The sequence below is a fragment of the Bos javanicus genome, chromosome 28, assembly GCF_032452875.1.
Source record: "Bos javanicus breed banteng chromosome 28, ARS-OSU_banteng_1.0, whole genome shotgun sequence".
Taxonomy (NCBI): domain Eukaryota; kingdom Metazoa; phylum Chordata; class Mammalia; order Artiodactyla; family Bovidae; genus Bos; species Bos javanicus.
Genome location: NC_083895.1, coordinates 29,206,274 through 29,218,571, shown reverse-complemented (window position 1 = coordinate 29,218,571; position 12,298 = coordinate 29,206,274). Strand labels below are relative to the sequence as shown.

At 55.3% G+C, this 12,298-nt stretch overlaps 1 protein-coding gene across 18 annotated transcripts in view; it reads right to left on the bottom strand.

Moving 5' to 3' along the window:
- Positions 1–12,298, bottom strand: part of LOC133240635 (cadherin-23-like) — a 377,180-nt gene that overhangs the window by 90,014 nt on the left and 274,868 nt on the right. For all 18 annotated transcript variants that reach the window (XM_061405805.1, XM_061405806.1, XM_061405792.1 and 15 more), the window contains 2 exons: positions 11,118–11,267; positions 10,475–10,633 (listed from right to left, as the gene is read on the bottom strand). In XM_061405805.1, the coding sequence (XP_061261789.1) occupies positions 10,475–10,633; positions 11,118–11,267 (309 nt within the window). The remainder of the gene's footprint in view (positions 1–10,474; positions 10,634–11,117; positions 11,268–12,298) is intronic.

Here is a 12,298-nt window from a genome sequence, read left to right as displayed (position 1 = left end):
ACCACAAGTCCTGTCAAGGCTCCTTCCAGAAGCCCAGGGTGGCAGTGGGCAGCCAGCTGTGTTCTCTCTCTCTCTCCTTAGCGCCTGTCCTACCTCTCATTCCATCCCATTCCGGGTTTCACGGATTGATATTTAGATTAAAGAGATAAACACATCCAGAGGAGCACTGAGGCCTGACAGACAGAGGAACTTGGAGCCGTCAATCACCATCAACCAGCTCAGCTTCCTCCCAGCGCCTGGCCCTGCTGACTGGAGATGAACGAAGAGCAGATTAAAGGGGCCCAGAAGTACAGTTTAGACACCCCCGCCCCGAATGGGGGATGGTGTGCCTATGAAGACCTTCCACGACAGCTTGGGAGCCGGACTAGGATGACTACTGTTTATGTGTGCCTGTGCCTGTGTGTGTGTGTGCCTGTGTGTGTCTAACCTCTCTTCCCCTCCCCAGGCTGCAGATAAAGAATTCAATTTTCTTTTAAACGGTGGGGAAATTGGAAGAGATTTTGTTCTGTTTAAGCACAGCTGGAGTCTCAGGTCTCTAGGGACTGGAGAACAATGAGATCAATTAAGATGCCTGCCATGAGGGGGTGTCAGGAGGAGATGGGGAGAGAGCGCAGAGGGGGGGGCACAGGAAGAAGGGGAAGGGCAGCTGAGGGGACCCACCTGCCAGGAAGTCCTGCCTCCGCTCTTCCCTGTGTTGACCTGCTCACCTCTGTTGGGTTTTGCTAAGGAACTTGGATGAGGTCTAACCTTTGGGTGGTGTTATCGCCCAGACTTGCTGATAATTCATGTTGCCAATTTCTGTCACCAACTCTATGCAATGATAGAATCGACCTGAAACACTGCTATCAGAAACAGGGAGAGGCCAACTATCCTAGAGGGGCACGGATAACCTGGGACGCCTGGCCTGCAGCAGAGGCTGGTACCAACAACTTGTTATGCATAGGCACCTTTACACGCATCATCCTACAACATTCCTGAGACGGGAATTATTCTCCCTGTTTCAAAGAGGAGGAAACCCAAACTCAACGACAGTAAGTAATCTGCCCGAAGCCAACCTGCTGGTAAGAAACTGAGGCAGGGCTCCAGCCCAGGGCTGTCTGTCCATTTCAGTGTTCATGAAGGTGGCACCTGGCAGTCAGGTGGGATGAAGATGGGCGTGCCTTGCTGGGTCTGGGGAAGAGCATGGAGGGGCCTCTGTCCAGACCTGAGCAGGGACTGTGAGAGAAGGCAGCACGGAGGAAGGGCTCCCGAATCTTCCACCTCTCCCCATTTCCACTGTCACCTGAGTTGTTGGAGCTGTCGTCTCTCACCTGGTCACCCCACTTGCGCCCTGGGAGACTCCCTCTCCTGCTGGCCTGCGCTCCACACAGCAGTCTCCGTGATTCATCTGGCTCCCCTTCAGCGCAGTCACCCATCCTAGGGTGACCTCCTGACCTCCTCTGGTCTTCCCTCCTCACGGAGTATTCACCTACACCAGGCTCTTGTCTCAAGACTCTCACCTGTGGCTCCCTCAGCCTAGGGCAGCTCTTTGCAGAATTCTCAACTCAGACTCCCCCTGCCATCCTTCAGAGCTCCATCCATTGTCACCTTCTGTGAGAGACCCGTCTTCCTTGACCACCTGGTGCAACAGGTAACAATGCCACAGCTGGGACTCCCCACTTTCTGCCCCTGGCTATACCCTCCCCATGGCACGTGTCCCTCTCTGACACACTCTGGATTTCCTTATTCTCTCGCCCCTGCACATACAGGGAGGTTGGTCTGTCTCATTCACTGCTGTCATTTCAGGCCACTGATCAACAGTCATTGAATGAAAGAGTATGGTGGATGCATCTGGGGGTGTGAAGGAATATAGTAGAGGTCCTTTTTCCCCCAGAGAGAGCAGAGTTCTGCTCTAGAGGGGGTGGTGGGGAGGCTTCTGCAGGGGAGAAACAGGCTCACGGCGCACCCAGCGCCATCAGCTGCAGCCCAGGCAGCAAGGTCAGCTGGAGCAGACCTGTCTGCAGGGGGAGGCTGAAGGGCGGGGCACATTTCAGCCTTGACCTTGTAATCACATGCCCTGATTAGGACAAGGAGGCCTAAGCGACCCTCGAATCTGGTGGCCATTGCGCCCCCTGGACCCCTGCCTTTGTTCCTGGGCTGCGGCCTGCACCCCAGACCCTGCCTGATGTAGGAGGGATAATCAGAGGGCATCCAGCTTACCCCCTCCTTGGAGTGAGCAGGAAGCCAAGGCCCAGAGAAGGAATGAGACTGGCACAGGGTCACAGGGCAAGGTGGGGTCTAAGAGCCCAGGCCTCGGGGCTCCCTGTCCAGCAGTGTTCCCCCAGTGCCTATCGCCAGAGCGGGTGTTTGGGAGCCCGGCACAAGTAGTGAAACAGAAGTTACAAGGCTTCGGATTCAGACAGACACCTCTGCCCCTGACTTGCTGGGTGAACGTGGGTGTATAATCTACCCTTTCCCTGCCTCAGTTTCCCTCATGAGACTGCTGCCTCCATTCCTCCTTTGAGGAAGCTGCCCTAGACACTCCAGACCACAGGAGTCCAACCTACTCTGTGCCACACACCCCAGGCAGGGGGGCACCCGGGCAGAGAGAACCTGTCTTCAGGAAGTTCTCTGTGGAGTGGGCAGGAGAGGACATTAACCACGTTGCCCCACAGAAACGGTGAGAACAGCCAGAGAGAGCAAGGTGCAGGCACAAGGCATGCAGGGAGCTGGCGAGGAGAGGGATGGCCTCGGGGGAGGTGGGCCTGTGCCCATCACAGAGGGAGACGGCTTCTTGTGGGGAGGCCGCCGTTAGAAGAGCTGCTTCTTAGGGTTGGCAGGCTTCTGATGGTCTCAGACAGGAGGGAGGGAAAGCCAGGTCAGGAGCCGTGTGAGGACCTGCAGGGATATGCAGGGAGGCTAGGGACTCAGGGCAGGAGGAGAGAAGGGGTATGAGGGATATAGTGGGGCCGAGGGTTGGAAAGCGGCTCAGGGCTGGGGTGTGGGGGCCTTGAATGCTGACCCGGGCCTAGAGCGCTGGAACTTTATGAGCCAGAGAGTACCAGGGGTTACTCTCTTTTCTCTCCCTTCCCCTGTCGGTGGAGAGCTCTTCCAGGCTGAAGACGATATTGGAAGGGTTCCTATTTGTGCTCTTCTGCTTGTGTTTGCGCAGGGCTTCCCTTCCCTGGAGGCTCAGGTGGTAAAGAACTGTCCTGCCACGTGGAAGACCTGGGTTCAATCCCTGGGCCAGGAAGATACCCTGGAAGAGGGCATGGCAACCCACTCCAGTATTCTTGCCTGGAGAATCCCCATGGACAGAGGAGCCTGGTGGCTACAGGCCATGGGGTCCCAAAGAATCAGGTATGACTGAGCAACCTACCTTCCTTCCTTCTTCCTTTCTGGAGGAGGAGGGGGGACTGGCTGTCTCCTGGCACCAGGCTCACCTGCAGTATTTCAGGAAAGGGGTGCTGACTTGGAGTGAGCTCCGAGGGGGTCTAAGGCACCTTCACTTGTGCAAATTCTACGACATTCTTCCCACTGACGGCTGGGGAGGGACTATAGCTCCTCTGCTTAGGTGTGAACCTGCCTTGGTGACTCACTATAACCAACATTCAGCAGAAATGATGTGGGGTGACCTCTAGGCCAGGTCACAAAAAGCCACGCGGCTTCCGCCCGATTCTCTTGAGACACTCATTCCCTGGAGGCCTCTTCTGGGAGGCTCCCACTACAGACCGTGTCTGAGATGCCTGGGCCATGTGGAGAGACCACAGCCAGGAGCTCGGGACACACTGTCCAGTTGAGCCAGTACTTCAGCCAGAGCAGCCCAGGCACTGGACAGAGAGGGGAGTCACCCCCAGACCTGGAGGGGCAGAGAAGGGTTCCCCTGCTGCCCTGTCCACATTCCTGACCCACCCGATTCATGAAAGTAAGAAAACGGTCACTGCTTTTTGCAGCCAAGTGTGGGACGGTTTCTTACTCAGCCCTTGGAACCGAAACAAGTTTGGTGGGCCCCTGCTTGGAGCACGGCACATGGCAAGTGATTACTGAGGCAGTGCTGCTGGAACGTGGGGGCAGACAGAAACAGCGGACCACCATGGAGCTCCTTTGGGCACAGAGCTGTGGACTTCCCGTAGCCAGGACAGGCTACATAATCTGCATAACTTCCCAATGCAAAATGAAAATACAAGGCCCCCTGTTCAGAATGGAACAATTTACAGATGGTGACAGCAGAGCATCAAACCTAGGGTGGGGCTCTCCTAATTCCAGCTTCCCAAGCGAATGCCCAGTCTGTACTCACAAGGAGCCCATCCTCCTGTCTCACCTGCTGTGGGCTCCTCTGAGTCTCAGCCCTCCTGCATCCTCATTTAACATCTGTCTTCTGTTACCTGACACTGCGGTCTGAGTGCCAGAGTGGACACAGGCAAGAACTAGCCAGAGTGTCCACTGAGAGGACCCACTGTCCAGTGGAGTCGGAGCCAAGGATAGAGGACCCAGGACCCAGGTTTAAGCACGGCAAGTGATTCACGGCAGGGATTCCTCAGTGTTCCCTGAAGCTGCACTGAGCCCCAAATTGTATGGTGGATAAGAACACAAGTAACAGTCCTAGCTGTTACAGCTGCCGGCCACTCAAGCTTTCTGGGGGTAAGCGATCCAAATGGACCTCTTTTCATCCTGGGACAGATACTACTTCTATCATCCCCACAGCAAATTCTGGGGACTGGAGATTGGACACAGCCAGGCATCTGCCTAGGGTCACAGAGATGGCAAGGTGGGGGCACGATTTCAACCTGGGTCTCTCTGGTTTCCAGCTTTTGCTCCTAAGGTTCCCTCCTGAAGGTACTGATGCAGCTGGGAGGCATCTCCCCCACTTGCAGAGTAGCAAGTCCTTCTGCGAGGGGCCAGGGGCACTAGGGAGCATCACTTAAGCCGAGGCAGGGGACTGGCCTTTCCAGACCACCTTGCAGGGCCATTGAGTTCCCAGCACCCGGGGTGAGGCCCATGTTCCTTGGATTTAGCAACATGGGAGGGGGTGTGCCCTGAGCCTGCAGGCATCACAGAGCTAGGGAAGAGGCTGATGAAGAGGCACGCTGCATTTCAATTCTTCCAGGACCGAGGCTGGCCTTTACCAGGGTCCACCTGGGGCAGTGACATCACGTCACCTTTCCCTTTTGGTGTCAGTGGCGCTCACTATGGGCAGGGGAGGAGGAGCAGGGGCCCACAGCAGCAGGGCTGCCTCTGTTGGTGCTGCTGGGGAAGGAGGCCAGGCCGGATGACAAGGGAAAACTGGTGAGCTCCAGGAGTGGGGAAGTGACCACCTTGGAATCATCACCAAACTTCCAGATGGGGGCTGAGAGGGAGGCAGGGGAGGGGCAGGCAAGGGAGCTCTAGAGAACAGTGGGTGGGTGAGGGACCCCCGAAGCACAGGAGCAGGTCTCTGTTGCCAGGAGTGAAACTGGACAGCAAAAACCAACCCTTCCTCTCAGGCACAGTGAGCTGGAATGAAGCCTCATGGAACCAGAAGGCCCTGAGGCAGCACTGGCCCCACCCTCTTGCTTTATAACGAGGACACTGGGGCCCCAGGGGCTCAGGGACATGCCAAGGTCACATGGCTTCTCTGGGGGCAGAGCCTTGACTCTGAGTCCTGGTGCCATCAGCTCAGCCAGGAGGCCAGCATGACTTGCTGACATTTTCTGAGTGTTCCTGGCCAGGCTCAGCGCCGAGCATCTTCACCCACCATTCTACCGAACTGTCACAACACTCCCAGGTAGGATCCTGTCAGGGTACCTCTCCAGGTGGCAGGGGAGGAAACAGGCCCATCTTGTCAGAGTTGGGCTTAGACACAGGCTGAAGGGCGCCCAGATGGGGCTCTTTAAGGCCAGTGACAGTAAGAACCACAATTTAGGTCTGTAAACCCTTAACTATTTCATCCATCCCACTCCGCTGAAGCCTCCCAGCAACCCAGGCAATACAGGCAGGCCGACTTTCTTCACCACATCCCAGAGAAGCAGTGACTGGTCCACAACAACAGGATTCAAGGGCCTGCCTGACACGGTGCCAGCCTCCCAGAGGGGGGCTGGAAGAGGAGCCAGGAGCATTTGGCACCCCACCCCTGGGTAGCAGACTGAGCTGGTTCTGGGCCCCGCACCTGCCCCATCAGGGCCCTTATGCACCTCTCCTTCTTGCATTGTTTCCTGCCCAGGGAAGAATCCTGTCTTGTCCAACAGTCCATCCTCTGCCCATCTCTGCTGAGCACTGCCTATCCCCGGAGCAGGGAAGAAAGTGAGATGAGACCTGCCCTTCTGGCTCTTCTGCTGCTCCTCCTCAGTGTCTTCCTCTCATTGCCCTGGGGACACGGAGCTAGTAAATCTGGGGGCACGAGCTCCATACTACAGGAGGCCAGTCTGGTTCCTTTCTGCCAGCTGTTTTCCAAATGCCAGCCACAGGCCTCCAGGATGGAAGGAGTAAGAGAATGTGAATGGGTGAACACAAGACTTCTCCACTATCAGGAAAGCAGCCCAGTGGCTGCATCTGGAGTAGGCACAACTCAGGAGGAAGACAGACTGCTGAACGGCCCCCCCACCCCTCACGCCCACCTCAGAGGGGCAGCACTCCACCTCCTTATACATCACACGCCCCTCACTGCATTCTAGCCTCAGGGCCTTTGCACATGCTACTCCCTTTTTCTCCAATGTGCTTCCTTCCGTTTGCTGACCTGTTAATGCCTACTCAATTGCTACATCCTCGGGGAAGCCTTCCCCGGGCCCAGCCAAGGCCAAGTGCCCTGTTACAGGTTTTCACAGCCCCCTGATCTCTCCACACAGCCAGTAATGCTTAATGTAAAGATTCACTTCTCAGTACTAACATCAGGCCTTCCCAAGAGACTATAAACTTCATGACAGCAAGACTCACATCACCATTGCATCCTCAGGGCCATGTGCCTGACACAGTAGTAGGGATTCAGAAAACATTTGTTCCATGCATGTTTAGATTTCTCTCTTACTGTCCAGCAGCACCCACATACCCCACCAGCACCCAAGTACCCATCAGCAAGGCTACAGGGCTGCCTGAAGCCCAGAAGAATCCTAGGTAGAAACCCCACAGTCTTTCTACTCAAGTCCTATTATTATTAGGTCAGGAGGCGGGATTGGAAGGTGAGAATCAGAGCAGGCTGGGGATATGAGAGAAGAAACCACACCACCCAGAGGATGGGGAGCCATCAGCACCGTACACACACGTGCTATATACACGTATCTGAGTGCATGTAGTTGCAAACACAAATAAAGATACAGACACAAGGACATGTCTGTGCACATGCACACACATGCCCACAAGCAAACACAGGTGGTGAGTGTGCCCCTACACAGCCTTCCCCTCTATGGTCACCCTTCAGAGTGGGGCTCAAGGTCAAGCCTGTGACCGCTACATTCCTGCCCTCTCCCCTCCACCAGTAGAAGCTCATTTTTCTAGAGCTGGGGGCTGTAAGGGTCTCAAAACCTGGGGTGAGGGAGGTTCAGGGAGCAGGGAAGTAAGAAGAGATGCCATCCCAGCTGGGATGCCTGCTGCAGTGAGGGTCAGAGAGGCCCCTTGCAGCAGGCTCTGCCCTGGCCTTCAGTGCAAATTAAAACATTTTCCCTTTCTTCATAGTTTTTTTTTCCTGACATATCTGCCCAAGAAACATTTTAATAACATCCCAGAAAAGGTCAAGGAGAAGGAATTTCACAGTCTCTGAGCAGGTGGCTGTAACTTCAGCCCCTCCTGGAGCAAAGCAGGTGGAGAGACTGGGCTGACACTGGATCCGAGGGCAGAAGGGCAGGGTGGGAGAAGCCAGGGCAGTGGGTGTGGCGGGTGTGACCGCGGAACTTGCCACCTGCTAGCAGCTCTGGAAGGACCTTGGGGGGAGATGGGGGTGACAGTGAGTGGGGGTCACCAGGGGGTGCTTTCACGCCTGTCATTCACACCCACTGATGGCAGCCTTGGTGGGGGGAATCATGCCCATTTTGCAGATGGGAAATGAAGGCTCTTAGACGTGATAAGGGTAGAGGAGTACGCAGTGAAGGCAGGGCCCATGGTTTCACTCCGGGACCTGAGCTCCTTCAGACACAGAGTCCTGCTGCTAGAGCTTATTGCGGGGTGAAACGACCCCCTCACAGCTGCACAATTCCACAGACCCTGGGGCTGGGGCTGGGGCTGTGACAGGAAGGTGCAAAGGGCTTGACAGACACACCCAGGAACTAGAGGCAGCCCAGATGAGCCAGTCCTGAGTGGAGACCCTGAGGCAGCCGCAGAGGCTGAACACATCTGCTAAACATCCAGAGGGGCTGGAAAAGGGGTCATAGGCAATGGGCAGGGGGTCCGTGCAGGCCCAGGAACTGCTCCAGTGCCTGAGGACACCCAGTGTGAGAACCTACTCTCCAGTGCCAACCCTGGATGGAACTGGGCTTCACACATAGTCCTCGGCACCCGCAGCTGCGCATCAGCCAAGAGGTGTGCCACCCTACACCTCACACCCCACCCCTGCCCCCTAGGCTCCCTCAGCCCTCGCCAGGGCCACGGGAGATGGGGACTGCAAAGCAAGACCCTTCTTCTCCAGCAAGAGTGACAGGAAGGAATCCCTCGTCACCTGCTAAGCCTGGGCCTTATATATGAATTTTTGTATAAGCTTTTTATTGAAGTATAATATGCAGAAAAGTACACAAGTCACAGGTGTAGTCTTATGAATTTTCAAAGAGCACACCCCATGTGACCAGCGCCCAGATGAAGAATCAAAACATTCTATGACATCAGAACTTTCCCCTGAACATCCTATGACATCAGAACTGCCCCATATGACCACTATGCTGATCCCTTTTTCTACAGATCCATTTTGTATCTATTTTACACTTAGGGAATCATACAAAAAGTATTCTTTCATGTAGAGCCCCCCCCTGAAGTATTATATTTTTGTGAGATATATCCATGTTCAGTGTGGCTACAGTTTGTTCATTCTCCTTGCGGTACAGTACATCCATATGGCTGCAGGCCCTGTGAGAGACAGGCTGCCTGGGTGTCCTTCACCCTGACATTGGAAGGTGGCTGGGGGGATGAAGAGGATTTCTTCGGGTCCAGAAGGCCAGAGCCCCTGGCCTTGCTCTCTGTGGGGCCCTTAGAGGCTGCAGGAGGGCCCATGGGGCCTCAAGCACCAGGTGACTGATTGCAAGGAGCAACTCTGTGAAAGCCGGCGGAGCCACGGGCTGGGGAAGCATCCGGGAAGAAAACAGCTGCAGCAGACTTACTGTTTATGTCTGACGGCCTGCCTAGCTAAACATCTGTTTGAAAAATTAATAACTGTCAGATGGGAAGGACCTGGGGGCTGAAAACAGTTTCATACCATCTGTCTGTAGAGTAAACACACTTTGGAGTAGGGGGTCTGGGATCGACAGGCAATGTCTGTGCCTGGAGTTAGAATTCAGCGAGAAGGGCAAGAATTTTGGGGGCCTCAGTGGGCAGGGAGGGGCAGCAGCAGGTTAAACTCTCCAAGTTTTATTGAGCACCTACTATGGGCAAGCCCCTGAGCCTGTGTAGCACACATCTGCCACTGATCTGCTCAGCAACCCTCTTTGTTCTGATAACAGAGGCTGCTGTAGAATGGCCCCTGTCCCATTCTCAGCCCATGTAATTTGAATGGGGCTGACCCACGCCCTGACTCTACTAGGGGGAGCATGACCCATCTCTGGTGTATCAGAATTATGGTGGCCCAGTAAGCTGAGTCAATGAGAATCAGCTCTGGGAGTTTTGCTGGAACTATTGAAAAAGAACATTTCTTTTCCCCCACTGGGGTTGATAAATTGGTAAGAAGTGAGCCTAGGGGTGCTGGCGTGCCTCTCTGCCAATACAAAGAAGCAGAGGCCAGTGCTGAAGTCAGATTCCTGCTCAACTGAGTGCCTGGATACAGCCATGCCTGAAATCACGTACACTCTCGAGTTACAAGAGCCAATCCTTTTTTTTTGTTTGTTTGTTTGAGCCAGTTAAAGGTTTCTATCCCTTGTGATTACAAGTCCTGACTGATACAAATGGACACCAGGAGGGTCCCCTGTCAAGGTCCCAGCAAGACAGCTGGGGAGGTCCAGGAGCCCATTCTTCTGTGGTGCCCACGCTCAGAGGGACAGGACTGCCCTCCTGAGAGATGGCTGGCACCTGTCCCCATTAGAAGGTAGGTCTAGGGCTCCCGGCCCACTCAAGCTCACCATCTCTCAGGGACAAGGCAGAAAACTAACCCTGGGCCCAACTTCATTTTTTCCCAGGTGGGTGCCTTTTCCACATTGCTTCCCTGGCCAAGGAAGCCTCATCATGAAGAAACCGGATGCTCTAATACACCAGCACCACAACCTCTGAGGGCTTGGGGGTACCCCCTCCCCCTCTCCCCTAACTGCCCACACTCCTTGGGCAAAATGCCTCTGGACGCCTCCTGATGGTTGACCCCAGAGCTCAGTTGCCCTGTAAGGGAGAGAGGACTCACCAGGACTGTTAGCACTGAGGTCCCCACGGTGACATTCTCATACAAGCTGACATTGTACAGTGGCTGGCTGAAGATGGGCCGGTTGTCATTCTCATTGATGAGGGTGATCTTCACCTTGGCATAGCCCACGTGGTCAGGCACACTCTCATTGGCAAAGAGCTGAGTATGCAGAGCAAGAAACCAGTGAGCACTTGTATGCTCCTGGAGCCCTCGTTCCCATAAGTTCCCCTGGGGCCTCCACCCATCCCAACCCAGAGCACCTGTCTGAGTCACTGCCCATCCCAGATGTGTGCTCCTGGGAATCCCTTTATCAGTGCTCACAGGGCCAGGGTGGCCACAGAATTTGCTGGGGAGGCAGGGGCTAACGGGGGCTGGACTGGCTGAGGCTGGGCAGCAGAGGCTCTCGATGGGCTTCTGAGACTGTGATGGTACCTAATAAAATTCCACGCAATGCTTGGACATTTCCTCATCCTCCTTGAGAAGAGGAGGCCCAGGCCAGCCCCTGCCACAGCTCAGTGGGCTTCTCTAGGTCAGACCCACAGGGAAGAATGGGGAGAGGAGTAGGGGACATTTAAGGGGACGGTGTTGCCCCGTGCCTCACCTGAAATCCCCCTCCCAGCCAAGGAGAGGTGAGGGGACTTACGTCAAAGTCGTAGCGGTCCACAGTCTCATAGTCCAGGGGGATTGCCACTCGGATGCGAATGTCTGCTTTCCCTTGGACGGACGTCGGGGAGATGATGAAGTGGTGGGAGTTATTCCCCACCAGGTACACCTCAAACATGCTGTTCAGGCCCTGGGTCAGAAGAGAGAAGAAACCAGTCAGAGCGTGGGAAGCCAAGGCTCGGAGCGCGGCTGGAGGAGCAGGGCGGCAGGGGAGGCAGATGAGGTGCTGGGACCAGAGTAGGACTTGTCAACTCCCCACCCCAAAGTGGTCTGGCTTCCCCTGTGTAATTCCGGCTTGGCTCCCTGGCCCTCTGGCCCATGTCCAGGCCTTCTGGAAATTTCCTCCAATTCTTTTTGCCTTTATCAGCCCATCAGATGCCCACCATATCTCTTTTGGGTGGTTTGATTCATTTTCCATCTCCCACTCCCTCTTCTGTTCCAGTGACACTAACTGGGGGAAGTATCTGCAAGACCCAGCAGGGAGATGGTAGAAAGAAAAGGAAGAGGGCCAGAAGGGAGTGGAGGGGGATGAAGCAAGTAAGCATTCAGGGTCAGCTTGGACCAGAGAGGGCATGAGGGCTGCAGCTGGCAACTGCTTTTCCTACATCCCCTCTCTGGATTGTGTCAATCAGGGGGAATACTGCCTTCCTTACATGTGCAGTAGGAACCACCCAGATGGCTGAGTGGCAAAGTGAACCCCTGTATTCCCCTCTCTGTGGCCAGCCATGGTGGCCGGGAGGACACAGGATCCCAAATAGTGTAGAGTTGCCGTGCCCTTCACTGGTTCTGCCAGAACCCAGCAGCCAGAGGCCATGGTTTCAGGCAAGGAGGCCTCACTCTAGGTCAGGTGTTTCTGATCACTCCAATCAGGGCCAGAGCCCAGGGAGCCCTCAGACGCCACCTGGCTTGTCCTCACACAGGAGGTGTGATATCTCCATGCTACCCACGCCCAGATCAGTGGGAGGAGCCACTACTGAAGGCGGGAGACAGGGCTTACTGACCCCAGAGACTGGCTTCCTCTGAAAGTGATCCAGGCTACTGCATGGGGGGATCTAACCCCAGACTAGCACCCCCCCACCTCAAACCTCAGCACGGGGCCTGTGGTTTGGAAGTAGTCAAGAGCCCCTCTCCACTTGTGAGGAGAAGCCCAATGGGTTCCTG